Here is a 20,499-nt window from a genome sequence, read left to right as displayed (position 1 = left end):
GAATGCTAATAGATACAGTTATAATTTCAAACAATGTCACCCTCCACAAAAGGTATATTGTAAAAATCATATAAAAAAGTATCTATTCATTAATATCATAATACAGTCTGCAATTCACTTGAACATGTTACTTCCATTGAAGAGAGAGTTATTATTTGCTGAAACAAAAAGTCTTTTATTTATTGATGCCGCCTTTCTCTCTAAAACTTTGTTTACGATGTAAATGCTGAATTAGTATATTTTCTGTAGTCAATTCTATAGTCAACTAATCAAATAAATAAAATATTTATTCCTCACGGCAAAAATTGATGTGTAATTGATTATTTATTCAGGGATATTCAACGGTGTCCTGCGGGAGCTGTAGAGCTGAGTGCACCACTTTCACTGCGTGCATCGCTTCGCTTCGCGCTTACCATCCCACGCAATCTACAAACTTGAATTTTCGTTCAAGATTCATTCGATCATATAAGATTTGTATCGACAACTTTATTTCAAACTTTGTATCAAATTTCATTAACGTGTACTCTTAGTGTATACCATTTTTGAAATCAGGTTCTCAGTCATTTGTAATATATTCTATGCAATTGATTTTTTTAAACCACTCTTCATAAAACATGAAGCAATGGACTTCTAAATTAATTTTTATCGAAATTCATTCGGAAAAAATACTGAAAAAATTCATACCAGTATGTGAGGTTGTTAAGCTGAACGTAGAAATTCGAAAGTTTCCTTACTTTTCTTCAACCATTGAACATTTTTAAATCATAATTGAAATAACGCAGTGCATATAAATATTAAGATTACGAGCTGATTGAAAATTGCAATAAAAAATCAATGGATTGACGACATACCGATAACGTGTAGATGAGAATTCGATTCTTACGAGCTAACCTAGAGGAAAGCGTTCGTGCAAAACCTGATTCACCGAGTTTAGCTTACCAATTTCAAGAAATGTATACATTTTTTTGCCGGGAAATCAACAAATTAACGTTGTGCTCAACTGACAAGGCTTTTTTTATATTTTGTACAAAATCTGTTTTCAAAGTTCGGACGCTATTCGTTCAAGATATTGTGCATTATATCTCAGAAATTTTGTATGCATAAGAAGGAAAATAGTAAATTTAGATACTAATGCTAGAAAGCAATTTCAACCTTGTGTGGACGTTTGCGCCTAAGCAAAGGAAGGATGAAAACTGTACGATGCTGAAATCACTTTCTTGCGCATGTATCTAACTTTATTTTTCGACATGACGTGTATGGGACGAGATTGTAATCATGCTCAATCTCGAGCGTGCGTAAAGTCCAGTCTCCGCGCATGGAGTGTCCAAAAAAAGCAAAAGAAAATTATTATTGCATCGTATTTTTTACAAAGGTATGTGCAACCATAGTTGGTAAGAATTAATTGTATACGAATTCGAAAAGCGCCAGCGGCAAACTGATATGCTGTATTTTCGACAAAGTATGCGCGTATCCTCGTTTAGTGGCATTCACGCATCGGGTGTCTCACATTTCATGCGCGTCGTGACGGCCGTAACGCTATAACCTTTTTAGATTCGCAGGACCAATGGGCTTCGCGACGGTTAATCGAGCCGCGGGAAGCAATTGGCTTCCAGGTATTGTCAGTCACCCGGTTATGGATAGGAAAAGCACGTATACACCTGTTGGCCGGCCGTCTGACAAGCATGAAAGCGAGCGAGATAGCGAAGATCGAGAGCGCATGCGAGATGAAAAGCTGCGCAAGCTGGAGGGCCCACGCCACACAGTGGCAGTAACAAGCCGCTGGAGGGGTAAAGTAAAATTTGGCACATGGCAAGGGTCAGCGTGTAGTACTGTATGCTGTACGCTTAGACTGCGCCGTGGCAATTTTACAATTAAACTTTTGGCGAGTACATGCACCTTCCTTTATTCGAAATTTTTGTTTTATCGCATAATTTTAGTTGATTTTAATTTCCGTTCTTGTTGAATAACAGTTTCTTTCTCGCATCTTTACATAGTTATTTAGTTTCTGACTTTTTACTGTTTGTAATCTATTATTTATATTCCAGTCAACCTCATCCTTTACAGCGGTTGTCCAAGTTTACAACATTTTCACATTTCTATTCATTGTAAGTCTTAAGATCTTATTCTCATTGTCGTTGTACAAAATATTTTTTTTTTATTATTAACGTCATTTATTACTAAAATTCTTTTGGCATTGTTACGTTTGATTTAAATAACTTTAAAAAAATTATTTTTTATAAAGTCGTATCTTCATTAGTATGCTCGACGAAATTAATTTTTGATGTGAAGAAAATTGGTTAATAAATATGACAACAGTAAAAAGTCAGGAAAGCTGATAATATGTCTGGTGCGAGTGATGGGTTTACAGCCTCGTCTATCGAATTAGCTACGGTTTTATCCAATCTTATGTTGTCTCTGATGTCCATATCATTGATTTAATATGTTTATTGCTAAAACCAAGAATGGTATTACTCGAGAAATAACTTAGTAATGTTGAAAAGAAATTATACAATGAATAATTATAATTTAAGTAACACTTCCACTGTTCTTTAGGTAATTACGCATATGTGGTAACGGAATCATCGAAACTAATAGTGTTTATCGTCAATGTGAGGAAAGTAACGAAATAGAACAGGCTTGTGGATTATGATTGCTAGAAGAGATTTTACACGGAAAAGGATAAGCAAATTTTTATATTATTAAAAAAATGCACACAACACCAATAATCTTAAGATATCAGAAATATAAAATACCGTTTGTATAATATAAAAATATCATAGTATTCACATACTGGTAAAGATCAATAGTGAAGTACCTATATGTAATTTTACAAGTAATAAGGTAATTAATTGTATAATTATTTAATACTATTTACTTATTGATCAAAGTCATATTGTAAATAAATATTGGAAATAAAAGAAATCCTGTAAATCAGTATTACAGAAAGATAATAAAACTATAAAAGAGCGTGACGAAAGTTAAAATAATAAATAAATCCAGTTTTATTTATGTACACATCAAATCAATATGAGCTAGCACTGAAATGATGTAACAATGGAATTTTAGCCAGGCGTTGCCCGTCGCGTAACACCCATCCATCTCTGTTTCGTGCCTGCAACGTCACTTTGTATCTCTCTAGCACGGGGAAGAGGGAGGTTGTACATACAGTCTCGCAAACGTGCGAGCTTCGAGAACAATTGGCCTGACGCGCGAGCGATTCGCACAATTCCAATGGAGAAGCCGCACGACGAGAAACTCAGTTGTCGTCGTCGTCGTCGTCGTCGTCGTCGTCGGGGCTTGGCGAAACTCTCGAGAGAAACTCGCGCGCGCTCATTTCTCCTGTCTGCCAGCTAAACATTGCCAAGCGCACAACTTCGTGAATTCATCACTTTTTTAGTGGCTCCAGAAAATGTGCTATGAAGTGAAAGCTTAGAATGATACGCTTATTTCCTAAGAAGTTGTCTGGGTGCATGGAAGTAAGTTTCTTTTGTTGCTTGCTTCAAGCAATTTATCTTAGAAGGAAGAGCTTCCTTTTGACGAAGATTGAGGACAATGATGATGTATTCATTGTAACATCAAACTGCCATTAGTTTCTGTGTTTGTCACGTGTGTATGTTATTTATTTTGCAAGTGCACAAATAAAGTTTGTATCGTGAATGCTTGATGTTTATAAATACGAGCATGAAATGGAAGAGAACTAATCAAATAAGCATGTATACTTATATATAGCTGGACTTAAATATGGTTGCATCGGGTAGATCCTGCCTTAGAAGCCCTTACTACTAAAAAATGAAAATGCTTTCGTCAATCTATTTTAATAAGTCATTCCAACTTGGCCTAGCTAGGTCGCCGTGCAATCTTGTCTGCCTAACGTCCACCACTAGGATTCAATCCCCTCGTCGCTAATCCTTCTGTTTGCACTTTGCCCCCTTATCTTTCCTGGGTAGCACGATCCTATGGGCCTGACTACTCGGCCATGCTCGTAGTTTCTTTTATGTCCATAACTGAATTTCGGCGAGCATAATTAGGTTAAGATACTTTGTCAGTGCGACAGTACCCATTGAAATATCTTGCATAGACTGGCAGGCTCTTTATGAGACTTTTTTGACAATGGGTACAATTCCAGCTTTATTTATTATGGAAATGACGTTAAAGCAAAGTACAACTACTTCTACTTTAGGACGTCAATGTAATTACGTGTTACGTGAAATATACAAGGACCATATTTTGATTCAACGAAGCGCGGTCGCCCGTTCTAAAAAAAACTTTCACGCTCTGCTTCACGTCTATTATTTGCCGAATGTCAGCGACGTTTGGCGACTTGCGGGAGCGAGTACTGCTTTTTTTTTCAATCTCGCTGATCGCTCGACTTTCGAGTTTTGAGCGCGAGATTTTATATGTGCGCTAACGAATTTATTTTTCCAATGAATGTTTTGTGATGTTGAAGCACTTTATAAATGGATCTCGAATTAATCAGTGATTAAGTGATTTTATATACCTCGTCGCGTTCTATTTGTCTGCACGATATTTAGCTTTTCCATCAATTTTATATAAAAATATTTCCAGAGCGTTCCGTTTAATAAATTGAAAGAGCGACGGTGTCTATATGAAATCATCCGTCAAAGTGAAATCTTTTTACGCTCGTTACGTACAGTCAGTCCATTTCATCGGCAGAAATTTCAGTGTATGTAAAGTAACGTATTTTTGCTGGATGTATAGCTTTTACATAGTTGAAATATTTCGTGGAATACAGCAATAAATTCGAAGCTCGGTAATTTGATCAAACTCGAAAGCCTTTAGCACGACGAGAAATGTTCAAGTGACTTTTCAAATGTTTGAGTCCAAACTGGAGATAAATTTTTCAGTGTCACTTTTTTAGATCGCGTTAAATAAGGAATGCTTGTAAATACGTGATAACGAGTGTCATGATAGATTCCCAAATAGTTGTGCATATAGATATAGGTTCCGCTGCGGTAACCACGAGTAAAATTGGGTAAAATCGAGAGACGAGCTAATTGCCGACGGGGCTCTGCAACTGCGGCATTTCCGGTGCGAGCAAGACAAAGTCGAGAAAGGGCGGGACCGCAACTTAACGAAGAGAAATCGAGAGGTGAATTGCCAACGGTGCAACCATCTCTCGCGACTAAAGTAGCGAATCGCGTGCGACCCACTGGGATCGCCTAATTTCTTTTCGCAACTTACCTGCGGGACCATTCGACTTTCTCTCTTTCCCTTTTAAATCGCTTCGCGAGTTAGACGAGCGGTTTTCGCTCGGTGCGTGAGAGCGCGCAGCGCTTGAAATAATTTGCTACTCCGAGTGATTGATGGCGATTTTGCGCTGAGCCGGAGAGCAAAAGAGAAGAGTCTCTTATAGAGTGCAGGTTTTTGCTTTCAGTAAACGTTCACTATTTTATTTTGTCTGTTAGATCGCGATTTTTATTTAGGTTTCTTCAAAGTGTTAATAATTCATGTCAAAGCGATTTTTCTGCTTGAACTCCCGAAAATACAATTATTTTTTCTAACAGACTTTTTAAGCTGAGAGTGTGAAAATTTTAACAAGTTTGAATTTGAATAACTCACGTGAATTTGGCGCTCCAAGTATGCACGATTGCGGCAGTAGAAGGCAGGTTAGCATCAATGGCCACTTCATCTTTGATCTGCAAAAAAAAGAAAAACGAAAATTCAATCAACATTTTTCTTAATTTACGGAATTTTTCATTAAGAAGACGAATAGTAGTTTATAATTCCGCCATTTTTATATTTAATAATGCGCATGTTGACTTTAATAGAACATAACAATGCTTTGTTGTATAACGGTAGTAATATTCCATTGTTAAATGAGGTCTACCATGTTATATCCTCATAAACGCATTTAACGCCGCATAGAGACAATGCAAGTATGTTTCATAATGAAGAATCTTGTTGCAGCCATCGTAAGATGATTACTCAAGCAATACTTTTTGAATAATCTTAAGCAAAATTCATACTCGTAAGTTTTTACTAGATTATCTTTTTTTAGCAAGGCGAAAATATCCGCAAGCTGGTAAACAAAAAAAAACGAAAAACTCAGTTACAATTGGCAGAAGCATTTAAGCAAACAAAGTTAACTCATATCGCGACACCAAGTGTATATATACACGTTTCTAATCGCGTAACGGTTTCATAATACTCTAACGAGACAGTCAATCAGTGTATTCCAAACGAAGACCTGGACGCGAGTGGACAAAACAAAAGTAAAATCGAATCATCGCTACATGTACGTGCTACGCTACCGTCGCTACTCGGAGTCATTAATCCAATCGTGACAAGAATATCCAGTTGACTAGATGAATTCGGCTATTGATATCCGCGCGCAAGCTCGCCTCTTAGGTCAACTTTATTTTCTTTTATTAATCCCGGTGGAGTGCCGGGAACGCTGAGTATATATACATCCATCGGCCTTTATCTTTTTTTTTCTTTCTTCTCCATCTTGTACATCGCGGAGCTGTTTTAATTAGTGCATTTAGTACGAGGCATTCTGCTCGAGATGGTATATCACAGAAGGGTTGGATATTAAATTTTTCAATGAATTTCATAAAAGTACGCGAAGTTACGACGATTTATTGGATTTTAAAACATAACAACGGATATCGAATTGTGTCAGATGCTGTAATAATATCAAGATATAAATCAAAATCTATATTATTCCACCTCGATAACCTATTCTTTGTCAGCGATAATTAAGTGTGTATTATTATAATTATATTTATTCTGTCAGTACATTTGAATAAATTATACGACTCTGTCTATCGTATGATCATATTATTGAATCTTGAATTGAATCGATATTCATTACGTTTGTCTTTCCTTAACAGTAATTAATTGTGAAAAAATGCAGTTACTTGTTACGTAAATTATGTTTAGGAACAATTTAACCGAAGGTTTAATTTATTTATGTATTTATGCAAGCATTGTTTTTAGAAATATTGATTAAATGAATTACATTTAGTTTCTATTTCCAACAGAAAAAGTCCTATGCAAGAGCTTTAGTTATTTTCCATCTATTTGCACAGATTTCGTACTAATAAAATCAAAGTTTATCATTTTGTTTACAATCAGTGCGCATGACATTAATATGATCTCTTTCATCCTAAAGTTATTGCAACACATCATTTACACTTAACCTACCAATAATAATGACAATAGCAATGAGAAAAGTCTAATAACAGAAAATTATAACAAAATATTAATCATCATCAGCGGCACTATCTTGGGATAATCTCCACTCTAACAAACGAAGCCCCATTGCTCAAGCCAGAGAGTAAGGTAAGGGATATCGAGATGCAGCTGAGAGCATTAGGAGAAGTGCATCTGCGGGATTGTAGATAGCTCGGTCTAAAGCCAGAGAGAAGCTAGCTAGCTTTCCTTCCCTCTCCTTCCATCTATTCCTTAGCTCACTCTCGCACGATGCTTCGCTCATTTAGCAACGAAGCTCATCTCTTGCACGAACAATTGCAGTCCTGAACAGCCGGCAGCTGTGGTTTTATCGTTAATGCGAGTAGATGGGACGAGAGAAATTCGCTCACAACCTTCGAGATATCATGAATATTTGCACGCTCTTATCACACTTCAATTATCTTTCGTACATGTTAGTTTTGGTAATGAATTTCTCGTGCAGCCACTGTTTATTGGGGGAGTGATCGATTTGACCCACTGGATCGGCGTTTATCTTGATGTATCCGTGTTGTAAGACATTCGTGGCTAGACATGTATTTCAGAATATGGATTTCTCGTTTAAGATTTTTTCAAGTTTTTGGAATTAAGCTGATAGATTTTGTTGAATTTCGTTCACGTCACAGTGAGCCTTCGAAAAAGTTATTAGCATATATATGATCTTAGGGAGGAGACGCGAAGTAGAACTGAACAACAATAATTGAGTAATTTTCTCACGGTACGTATAGCAAAGCAGTTGCAAACGTGCGACACTCACTCACTTACTCAACGCAAACGTGCGTTTGCACACAATGCAGCACTCGCATTCATACACACATTAAGGGGAGCCGGAGGCTTGCGAGAGCGCGGTGCGTTGTAACCACATGCGGCACATACGCGGCCGGCGTTGCATCTCCGGAATATACACGAACCCACCGACGCGCGGTCTCTCTCACACTGACGGGGAGTTGGCGAAACAGTTACGGACGTTCTTAATTACGAAAAAATGAAATTAGTGCTGCTGCTGCTGCTGCTGCTGCTGCTGCCGACTCTCTCTGTATGTGTATGTTGGCTTGCCTTTTATGCGAATACTCGTCTGAGCACTACTATGACTACAGCCCTTTCTTTCTCTCGCAGTTTCGCTTTACCACCGTCTCTCGTCCGAGCTTTTGGATTTTCAGAGTAGAGCTTTTATTTAAATTTCTTTTTTTCTAAGGCCTGCTTTTTTAAATTGCGTCGAGTTGGCGTGATTAATTAGTTAATTTGAAAAATTTACCAGTTTTGTGCAGAGGATAGAATTGAATCATAATACAAAAATTTGGCGTCTTTTACTCAGTAAACAGGTTTCATCATTTTCCCGGAACAACCTAAATATATTTAAATTTCCTAAATATTTACAATTGTTGCAAATTTCGAAGCGATAATATTAAAATCTTCCTCGATATTCACTAGTATATTGTTTGAGAAACTATTTATGTAAAATATTTCCGTTGTGCCTCTATTACTCTAACTGGTATATTCACGATGATAGAATAATTTTCATTTTTAATTTATGTAAAACAATAACGGTCTAATAATTTTCTGTTTTTTACGTAATCATTTCTGTAAAATATGAAATAATTTGAAAATAAATTAATTTCAATGATATGTCTATAGTCAACCGATATCACTTAGGCACTGGATTCAGTGAAGTCATTATTGAAATGAAACTTATTAAGTTTCTGAAATGATATAGAAACTTTTATGAATATATAATAATTAAAATCAATACGAAAATGGTTTCATTTTATTTTATTCATCTGACAATGAATCTTTTCAACTAATCTGCAAATGAATTGCAATGAAACTGAAAAATACAACTGCTTCAGAAAATGAAATAATATTTTAAATAAGAACAGAAGTCCAACACTCTAAAAAAAAACCCGCCTTTTCGGCCATTATTAATTAGTCGAAAAAAATAATCCCCGCAGTGAAAAAAGTCGACTCATGCGAAAGTCCGAAAAACTACGTTAACTATCAGCAGCATGCGCGAGTGTGTCCCTTTCAAGCTCGTATCTTCATCAGCGTACATACAAAGTTAAAATTTCAAGCGAACGCGCGCTTAATTACGACATCGCGTAGAGAGTCTGGCTGTGCTGCACATCATTCCTAGAATTACGAGAGCCCTCGTCGCCTTAATGCGCCGAGCGAGAAAACATGTTCGCCACAAGAGATGAATTATGACCAGCACGCTGTGTATGTACGTAGTTTACTGGCCAGAAGAAGATCTAGTCGAAAGATATATAATAGACATGAGAAAGATGCTCGTGCTCTGCCAACACACCACATTCGACCCTGTTCGTTTTTAAACTACTGTTGGAAAAAAAAGCCGTTTACATTCTGAATTAGTTTTATGCAGTTCTCTTTTTTTGTTGTTGAGAACTAGAAAAAGACTTGTTTGTCCAAGTTTTTTTTGATATTTTTGACAATGTTTTTAGAAGCTTTTCAGTTGCGAATTTTCTCGTTTACCTTTTCTTAGAACACGAAATTACTTGAGTTCATGGATTAACCTAGAAATACAAAAATTCTTCAAACTAGTATTAAATCCAAATAATAAAACATCTTTTTAAAGTTTTTTAAGTCATTGAACGAAAAAGATTTCCTTCATTAAACATAAAATTTACGAGCAATATCTAACCCAAAAGATATAAAATGAAAGCAGCCGAAACACCAAGTGAAGAGCATCAAATCAAAGGAATGCCAACACGTACTTGTGGTAATAAACTAATATCCGTGCAAATAGACTCTGAGTTGATTTAGTTAGTTGAGCAACCGATAGAGCGAGAGAGAGAGAGAGAGAGATAAGTGGAGCTTCTACGTATTCGAGAGTATTTCGTGTCACGATCATGTGTGTAAGCCTTCGCATATACGGATGTAATCGTACAGTGACTATGCCCCGATAGCAATTCCATGTACTGATCAAACGTTTGCCGATAACATCGGTTGCGCGTGGCTGCTGGTGTGCGATATTGCGGCGGCGAAATTACTTATCAGACGATATACGCGTACAGCGTTCCCCCACTATCTATCCCAAAATGCGTTTGCTACAGTCTGAGATGTATACTTTTATAGATATGTCGCTACTATCGCACACGTACTTGCAAGTTCACTATGATCGAGTCTTATCGTGTTAAAAGCTTTGTTGAGTAACTGATTTCAGTTTGAACTGCTTGCGTTTATATGTTAGGATATGATTGTCGAGTATTTATTATTACTCCATTGCGAGATTATTTGCTTTCGCAGCACGATAGCTTACATCACGACAACTTGCAATATAGCGATTTATAGTATTACACATTTCTCGTTTGGTCTTTTATATCCCCCGAATTGCTATTCCATAACTCAGCTATTCGCATTTTACAAGTATATCGCACTGCTGTGCTATTGCAATTTGGAATAAATTTGCCAAAACATACACAGTGGTATTGTTTGAAAGTAGTATTACATATATACCATATATATAAAGTTCTCTCATAGACGATAACAAAATGCAATCAAATCGACAACGACGTTATGATTAAAAATCTCATAATCTTTATTAGGCTAATAAGTCAAAAGAATGCAGTGGCTTCATATGAGCCAAAAATCAATGCATTTGTTGTCTTATTTGTTTCAATAACAGTATTTGATATTAAAAGAACTTTTTTATTTATAGAAGGAAATAAATAAAAAAGTGAAATATAATGCTTGCGATGATGATATATTTTCAGTACTTCTTTATCAGTTCATCGATCATCCCATCTTTTCACAGTGAAATTAATAGTTTAAAGCTTGATAGTTTGTCTAGTGAAACGCGTAATAGCACACAACAAACGTCACCGAATAGTAAATCCGTAGAGTTGCCTGTATACCCTCGCACACTCGTTACAAACAAACGCTAACTAATCCATCTCTGGTCAGGCGGAAAAAGCCATACGCCATAAACCGAGTGGCAATCCCTACCGCTGGAAAGCCAATCTCGGTGAACAACTCTGTGTGTATGTGTGTGTGCATGTGTTGGTGCGTTGACGTGGGATCTTCATCAAAAAGCCCAGAGCTCTCCACTGTGAGGCCTCAAATTACAGCAAAACACAAACAATGCTCTCGTGCAAGGGAGAGAGAGAGAGAGAGAAAGAGAGAAACTAACTTGCTAAACGATCAAACTCTCTCGCACACAGTTACAATTGCCAAGCTCGGTTCGAGTGTGTAGTCTCTCTCTCTCTCTCTCTCTCTCTCTCTCTCTCTCTCTCTCTCTCTCTCTCTCTCTCTCTCTCTCTCTCTTTGATCGATCGCGTGTAGCCAGTGTGCGCCTCAGAGATGAAACTACGAGAGCAAGATTGGATATCCTCTCTCTCTCTCTCAGTCGACGTCTGCGAATAATGGACACGCGGACGTAGGAGAATTTGCTCCGACATTACCGGCAGATGTCTGCGATGCAAATGGGTAGTGCATAGTTCGCTAGCTCTGACTCTCGTGTTCCTTCCCCGCTTTCTTGTCGGCATTGCCGTTGGACGCAACGGCCTCGATTTGAATTAACGGATGAATTTTAAAAAGCTCCGAAGGCTGCTGCTGCTGCAGCTTGCAGACGCTAAGATGACTCGGCGGGAATTGCAAATTTATGGATGCGACCCGCGTGAGTGATTCATATTTTCGTCAGCTTGGGAATATACCGAAAAATTTCTTGATGAGATTTTGGATGCATAGAGAAACAATTAATGAACGTTTATCTATAAAAATGAATTTTTACATTTTTTTATCGAATCGCGTAAAATGAAACAAATTTCCTCTCAGAAATAAATTTATGTAAATTATAAATTTCGAACTTGAATATAAAAGTTATCCGCTATTGCTAAACCACTTCGTCTCTCTAAATAAATGATCGATCTTTCGACTGAAAGCTACAGCGGCTAATAACCAAATAGTCAACACTTGACTACGAGAGCTAATTGCATTGAGAAAGTGATTCGAGGCAAGTGATTGGCACAGAGAGGGGAACGAGAGAAGGCTAGATCAAAGGGTCAAGGTGCATTAAGGTTAGAGACGTGCACACCGATGCATCTTAACCGTCAGTACGGCCAAATAGGATTATTGACATATTGATTGAAAGACGTACGGCTTGCCAGAAGATATATGTGAGAATAATTAATAACCGTTAAATCGATGATATTGGCTCCTACATTCATATTTTAGACTGTTGTGTTAATATGACATAAGAAACAAAAATAAATATTACATATATAGTTTTGAAATTGAACTTCGAATAAAAATTGCAATAGTATATTACTAACTTGTTTGAGAGTATGAGATATTTTATGTCATAAAATCTATTGATAAAATTATAAAGAGCTAGATTGTTACGATCAGATTCATTATCCGTACTAACAAAGAACCTATACAAGAAGTATAGGTTTTTTAGAAAATGAAACAAGCCAATATCAAATAATTTCATCCATTATTCTCGAAACGCAATACCGTCGAGCAGAAAAAAAAATTATAAAAAACGCAGATATTCAAGCAATAAAAAACAAAACTCGAAAATCTCTCAACAGTCGTTCTCGATGTATCATGCAAGTGTATTTTTCATTATCCACCATCCAATAGGGGAAAAGAGGGGAGAAGGTGCACATGTCGACATTTTGTTTCCGCATCCACGAACAACGCAATTGATTCCATGCTGTACATGAGTGCTTGTGTTACTCGATGCAGTTTAAAAAGCATCGGCGGATCCCGTTCAATAAAAAACAAACTGCACTACGTTCCGTGTGGAGTTCCGTACATTACTGAATTCCTTTTTATCTTTTTCGCTTTAGCTCACGTGTGTTACAATGTCTAGTGCCCATTCTTTCGCTTTAATATTGGTTTGCAAATAAGGCGAGATATTGTTGCGAGTAAATAATGTGAAATAAGCTTTTTTGTGATAAGATATTGACAATATTTTTATTCAGTCTTGTATGTTGAACACTTAATTTTTTATTTATATTTGCTTATTGGGATATTGAAAAATTCAGTGATTAAGCAGGTTTAATAAATAATTAAGAAAAGTGTTTTCTATCTTGTAAACAATTTGAATGTTATTTTTTGAAAGCATTTACATATTCTTGCAGCAAAAGGCATATTTGCAATCTGAAAAAATGCAGTTTTTACGCCGATCGAACAAAGAACAGAGAAAAAAAAGAGCAAAAAAGCGTTTCGCAAGTTCTCATTGTCGAGCGTAATTACAAGGCTTTACGCCTGAAGAATTCGAGGGTTTTGCAAAAGTAGACAAACGCAACGAATGACAACGAGGATGGAAATCAAAAGAGAGCGAGAAAGCTAGGAGGCAAGTGCGGCAGCGCGAGATTTAATTAGCGAGCAGTTAACGGTCAAAGAAGTTTTCGGCGCTACGAGCTTGCTAAGAGAGAGGAATGACACGAAACGCATTTTGCCATGATCTTTGGTCTCCTCTGTCTCTCTGTGCTGCGCTATTCAGTTCCCAATTACTACTATTGTGATAACGGACCACAACTCAGAGCAAAGCCGAGGCAACTGATGATGAACTGCTTTGGCGGTTGCACACAGGAATTTCCACCAGAGTGCCGCTTATTATCGTTGTAAATATCAAGCATTCCGATCATTGAATTTCCTTGCGCGCTAAGTTAATCATGCTTCCTGATGTTTATTAATGTGCTCAGAAAATACATAGTTATTTAGTGTCATTATCGGTCCACAGGTGGATTCTATCCATATCTTCGGACAATTAATATGTCATATATTTAGTTCTCCTGAAACCATTCGTTTTTCGCTTTATATTTATCCCAAATAGTACTGTTTATAGTATGATTTTCTTCTTTGTTCCACTGCTAAAGTATTGTTTTCACTTATTCAAACTGTAAAAATCATTGCAAAGTAATGTGCAGTATGATAAGTACTATTATGTACAATATAAATAGATTAAATATTTATTTGTAAGAATTCTGTTGGTTAAGTGTCAGCTGACAGACTATTTTTCTTGCTCCAAAAAATATCAATAAATAAAAATGTGAAGTATGCTTCTTGCTTATATATAGCAAGGTTTTATTTTCTCATCTATATATATTATCGCTTGAGCAAATTCTTTCAATCAACTACTCCACAAATGAATCATTTCCTGCACTAATTTTATCATATAGTGGCAGCATCACTATAATATCAATCGACGCATGATTATAAAATGGTACATAACGATATAATTTGTTGATAAGCTTAGCATTTTAACTAACGACTCTCCCCAGACATTCACATAAATATTTCGCCACATTTTACAAATAAAAAAATTACAATTTTGAAGTACTTGTTGGATCAGGAGAGGCAAATATATATACATCTGAGAGCATGCAAGGAAAAGAAGAAAAAGAAGAAGAAGGAACGGAAAAAAGAGAAGCTCGAAGATCGGCGATCAGCAATAAAACTTCGTTTTATTTCTTGCACGGCTATAAAGTGTTTTACATGCAATTCCATGCCCTACGGCAGACATTCGTTTCTCAGCGGTCGTGGATCGATCTTCGCCGTTTCCGGCTTCGCTCTCCATCCCTCTTACCCTCGTTCTTTAGCTCGCTCTCTTTCTCCCTTGCCGAGCTTCGAATTTACGAGTGTCGCTAAGAGTGTCTTCGTCTTACGGCAGGTGATTATTGTGCGTCTCGCTTTTTCAAGAATTTACAGTGGCCACTCGCGCTCGTAAATTTTCCGTCGCGTCTTCTTTTTTTTTACCCCTCGATAATCGAAATCGACGTTTCGGTTTGCGTGCCCGTGGCATCGCCACGCGGGGTCAACGCAAAAATTTCGCGCGACAACCGAGCAACTCGACACCTCGAAGGGAAACGAAAGTAAGACATTTGTCACAATAAATCTCTCGTAAAACGCGCGCAAGTTTATGATGCGAGCCGGGACGTCGCGCAGAGGCGAGCCAACGATCGACGCGCATCTCTTTACAAGCGTCGTCTGTTTTATCGAAGAGGAGCAGAACGAGTGCGCGTACACGAATAGGTAGAGTTCCAGCCGAGAGCCTACATGCGCAACGCGCGAGCGAGCGAACGTAGTAGCACATACGCAATCTGCTGTGCAATGCTCCGGTTGATAAACGATGCCCTCCTCCACCCCTTTCGCGCCATTATGAGGTAGATTTGAGCGTAGAGCCCCGCGAGTGACGAGTAATAGTTCTGTCGCGCACATTGTTGTGGAGATAAGGACAACCGGGACAAGCGGCTGATTTATCATTGCCGGTGCAAGTGCCCTGCCCCATTGTAATAAACTGAATTCACTATTGATGTAATTGCGTAAGAGCGAGACCGAACCTTTGTCTGATTGAGTTATCTTGCTGGCGCCGGTTTGGCTATTTATTTGCGTTTCCGCCTGTGATGTGGCACGATTCTCGGTTGTTTAGCGGCGCACCAAACAAATTCACGCAGATTTTGCTCTCTTCAGAATCGAAAAAAATTCACTTTCGAACGTTTTCACGTAGCCGGGATTCAAAGCCGACAACTATTGCGCAAAGATCCTAACTTAGCCATCAACGTCCTGAGGAAATAAGCATGATTATCAATCATTAGAATAAAAGGCTCGGAAAGTGAAATTATCACGTTTAAAATGATTGCTTCGAAAAAAAGAGCAGCCGTAAAGACCACAGATTGAAATAGAAAAGGCCACGAGGGTTGATGGTGCGAGCGTATAATGTACTGCATCCCTCTCCCTCGCGTAGAAAAAGAGATGAGACTGCGCCGCGAGAGCTTCATAACGAGACAATGAGCGACGTCATTGTTGTCTCGAGAAATTACCAGGAATAAAGGCAGAACGAGAACGAGCGAGACAGAGAGGGGCAAAAGCTCAAAGCGATCAAGGGTAGGAAGATGTTTGCTGTGTTATATATACGCGGCGCGATTCAGATTCATTTTCCCCGCGCGGATGACAAATGATCGCGTCTCCGACGCCACGGTCGAGGGAAAGAAATACGTGATTTTTTCTCTCTGGGTGTATGAATACTACTCTCTTTTATTATTCTAGTTTAAGAGAAGCTGATTGTCTCGCGTATCCGTATAGTAGCTGACAATCTAGTGCAATGGTTCTTTTATTTTAGGGTTCAGTTTTATTTGGTGCTGAATGGTGATGGATACTTGTTTTGTCGGTAGTAGCTTGTACGACTAGCAGATTTTTTCGTATTTCAATGATGACTGAAAAAATAATTTTGCTTATACCAGGTTGAATTCGTAGAACTTTGAATATTTTAAGACTGAGAGCAAACTGAAAACCAAACCGAGAGTAAAATATAAATAAATACAATATCTGTTATTGTCAAGATCAGATAAATTTTTATTTGACATAGAATTACTCTTACACGAGTATCGTACCATTTATCATCGAATGGAGAAGAGATGAAAGTCTTATAAATATTTTAAATCAATATATTGATGAGAACTATGTAAACGTAACAAAAATGTCGTACAACTCATTCGGAAAGATATAAGATATTATGACTTTGATAAGATGAGTAATATGTTTCTACAATAATAGTTGCTACTCACAATACTGATATTTTAGCAAATAAAATCTAATACTCGAATATATTCAATTATTTTTAAACCGATAGAATCATTAAAATATCTCTACAAAGAAAAAACTCAGCATCCCCTGTTTAAATTATCGTGAAATCAAAACAACTCTCTCTCTCTTTCTTTCTCTTTTCACCCTAGTCACTCGTTAACCTTCCCCCAAAAGAAGCACTCAAGAGATAACCACGAAATAAGAATGCATTCCCCGGTTGAAAAAGCTCTCCCTCTTAAAAATCATCGCAGCTTATGTACGCAAGTAACTGGAGCGCGCATCACATACACGCACGAGCTTGTAGCTCGGTAATTGCACGCACATGTTTAATGTTGGCTCGTTCGGCACGCGCGCACTTTGCATTTTCGCGAGAGGGAGACTTGCGACCGTCGACGCCGACGACGAATTAATGTGAGCGCGGAAAAGGGGGATAATGGTTACGCCGCGGGAATTCGCAGCGTTGTCTGCGAAACGAATTTAGAAGCCGACGCGCTTGCGTAATACGCTCTCTCGAATGGAATTGTTTTCGCGCTCGCGAGAGAGAGAGAGAGAGAGAGAGAGAGAGAGAGAGTGAGAGAGATAGGGTAGGGGAATCAAGAGGCTTTTGTTTGTTTCGGAATTGTTTGGATAGTCCGCGCTGCGTTTGTTGAAGGGAATTATGAGAGAAAGGAGGACGACCCACCCAGACCAGCCGTTCATGGCCCGGGGATAGCACACACGGATGTGGGATTAATAATTATTTTGCAGAGTTAGCTTCGCTTATGAGACGATCGAGGAATACACGCGTACTTTGGTAAATGGAAAATGTTTGCAGCAAACGCGTAATTTTCTCAAAATTATCAGTTAAAGACGCTTCCGAACTATTCAATTCGCGTACGACATACCGTCCGATTGGCGTACATCATAAGGTTAAGACAATCGAGCGAAGCAATCATAAAATAAGTCATAATGAGGATGTCTCTCGTAGTCTGTGTACATAGCAACGACAAGGCGCATTTAGAAACGCCGGGTTGTGCTGTCCGCCTCGGTCAGGATCACTTCCGTCTTTCGTGCTTTCAACGTCGACGAAGAGCGTCGCCTGGCAACCGCAAACCCTCTCCCACCTTCTCCTCTCCTTCCCAAAAACGACCAGCAAACTCCCTACCCTAGCTAGCTCTCAGCTTCCACCTCACTCTCTACACCCGTGTCACTCTCTTGCTTTCTCTTTGCAGCTATTTGGCGTTTAATCGAGCATATTTTAACAGGGACGTATTCAATTTTTCGGGCTATGTGATCGGATCGATTCGCTATTAACGAGATTTATTGATTGGCTACAGAGGTGCTTGTTTGATGATTCATTATTTTTCGGAAGACGTGGATAATTTCCTTCTTGTAGTTTTCTGATGTAACTAACTAATAAAGTACAATAGTTTCACGTGATTTACTGGTCCACGCCAATAACAATGTACGATACATAAATTTTGTTAAAAAATTCATCCCAACAACAATAAAACAATTTTTCCGAAGTAAAAAACTCATTGATGATGTATGCAGCAACTCGAATGGAGTATTTCTGAATATATTCCATCGCAAATTCCAGAAAAGTGCAAACTCAAACTACCTCGCCACTTGGTATATCGATCACTCGCACAACATCCTCCTTGCAAAGCCGAAATTTTCCAGCGAACCGAGCAAATATGCAAGGTGATATATATCGCGAGCGATCCTTTCCTGGTACATGCACGGACACACGCCACAACTCGATCGAGCTTTTTTTCTTTGACATACGCAAAACCTCGCTTACGCCGGACAACCGCGAAAAGGGGAATGCTACGTGCTCGAGTGGACTCATGTTTCTGTATTGCTTGCTATAGGAATAAATTGATGTTATATATATATAGGTTATTTGGATAGAAATGGAAAAATTATTGGCCATGAATTTTCAATTAAAAGTTTTAAAGACTGAAATCTCGATGCAATAACCGAAAGCAATTATTAAGACATTCCAATTAAATCCCTGAACTTCAAAGCGACATTCGAAAGGAACCTTTCTATTTAACTTACAAAGGAGCGACATTTTATTGAAACACTACAAAGTAGTCAAACGAATTGCCCGTGCAATTAAAAAAAGGACATTTCTTTCAATCAGAAACATTCGGAAGCGAAATACTTGAAAACAAAATAGCAATCTAGCAAGCTAAAGTCCGAATCAAACATCTTGCTTGCTCTCTGGCACTAGAATTTTTTTAATTCGAAATCCTCGCCAAAGCTGCTTTAACTCCGATGGACAGCGTGAATAAGCGAGGCTACGGGGTATAAGGATGCTCGTTCGATCGAAAAAGGAATTCCAAGAAAATTGGAATCTGGAGATTAGAAGCAACGCGCAAGCGAGCGAAACTTACTGCTACTCTGGAATAAAAGAAATCGCATGGTCGCGTCGAGATTGCTAAAGCCCAAGCTAAACTTCTTTATACCTACCTATATTCCTTTGCTTTTCGTTTATTTGGGCGTAATGAGTGATTGCCAATGAACATGTGGTCATTAAACTTTCGGTCTGATCATAGGTATTTATAATAAAAATATTATTCGATTGAAGAAGAGCTGTTAGATCTTAATTATTGTATCAGGAGTTAAATCTATGAAATATAAGAATTTTAAAATATTTTTATTGTATCTCATAAAACACGTGCCGAAGATTAAGAAAAAAATGACGCATGATAATGAATCAAGATGATTTTTTTTGGAAAATATGCCAAGATCAAACTTCTCCCTTTAGCTCGCGTTAACTTCTCCTTCATTTTTTTGTCCTATCTTCTGGCTGGCTTTTTGCAGCCGAGCGCGATTTTACTGCGCGTAAAAATTCCAAACGAGCCGCATCCCTCGCGAGTTAACGAGAATGAAGGTACCTCTCGAGTCAGCCGCTCGCTTGCGCCCGCCCATGGAAATTCATTAACTGCCCCCTGTTTTCAGTCTTCTCTCTCTCTCTCTCTCTCTTGCTCTTTCACTTGTACCAACTTTTTTACTTCAACATTTTCGGGCTTTGGGATATTAAATTATTGGAATATTTACGAGAGTATAAGCGTATATAACCCAGCAAAAATGTTCTCGAATGGGTAATTGATTTCACGAAGCAGTTTTGAATAGTTCAGATAGCTTTTAGCCTTGTTAATAATATAGAATTTTTTTAAATGTTCATAATTAAAGGTGTAAAATTTTACATAGTTGCACAATTTTTCATCGAGAGTATTCTTCATTCTGCATATATTACCTGTATACGGGGTAGTTTATTAAAGAAATTCCAGGTTTTACTTTGAAAAAATAAGATTTAATTTCGATTTTATGTTATTTTTTGTCTTTTTATTTGTTTTACTATGAGTACTAAAAGTAAAAATTAATAGCTTTGCAGCGTCATAATAAAATCACGCCACCCGCCAGTCAACAAAAGCACCGACGTCTTCACGAAATTCCACAAGAAAAGACGAGCATTTTTCGTTCATCACCTCACTCTTCGACCCACGGCAGTCTTGCTCGAGCGAATGCATAATTCCGTAGGGCGCGCGTTGATCCCTAAAAGCTTCGCAGTTCAACGAAGACGACGACGCTGGCGTAAATACTGCGCTCGCGAAAATATGACGTGCTCCCGAGAGAGGAATGGCGTCCGCCTTTGGCGCACAAGCGGGTCTATTTTTATTTTTTTTTCCTTTCTTCACCACTGAATCTCCAATTAGATAATGCCCTCGAGATTTTTCATTTTTCACG

General features: G+C 38.0%; 1 protein-coding gene across 2 annotated transcripts in view; it reads right to left on the bottom strand.

The window, feature by feature from the left end:
• The window catches only part of LOC131665560 (uncharacterized), a 242,309-nt gene that overhangs the window by 109,470 nt on the left and 112,340 nt on the right, over nucleotides 1-20,499 (bottom strand). For both annotated transcript variants that reach the window (XM_058937514.1, XM_058937510.1), the window contains exon 2: nucleotides 5,581-5,657. In XM_058937514.1, the coding sequence (XP_058793497.1) occupies nucleotides 5,581-5,650 (70 nt within the window). In that variant the 5' untranslated portion in view covers nucleotides 5,651-5,657. The remainder of the gene's footprint in view (nucleotides 1-5,580; nucleotides 5,658-20,499) is intronic.

The sequence above is a fragment of the Phymastichus coffea genome, unplaced genomic scaffold (genome assembly GCF_024137745.1).
Source record: "Phymastichus coffea isolate CEN01 unplaced genomic scaffold, Cenicafe_Pcof_1.1 PCOF00052, whole genome shotgun sequence".
Taxonomy (NCBI): domain Eukaryota; kingdom Metazoa; phylum Arthropoda; class Insecta; order Hymenoptera; family Eulophidae; genus Phymastichus; species Phymastichus coffea.
The sequence above is the reverse complement of the archived record's forward strand: the minus strand, read 5'-3'. Positions and strand labels throughout refer to the sequence as shown.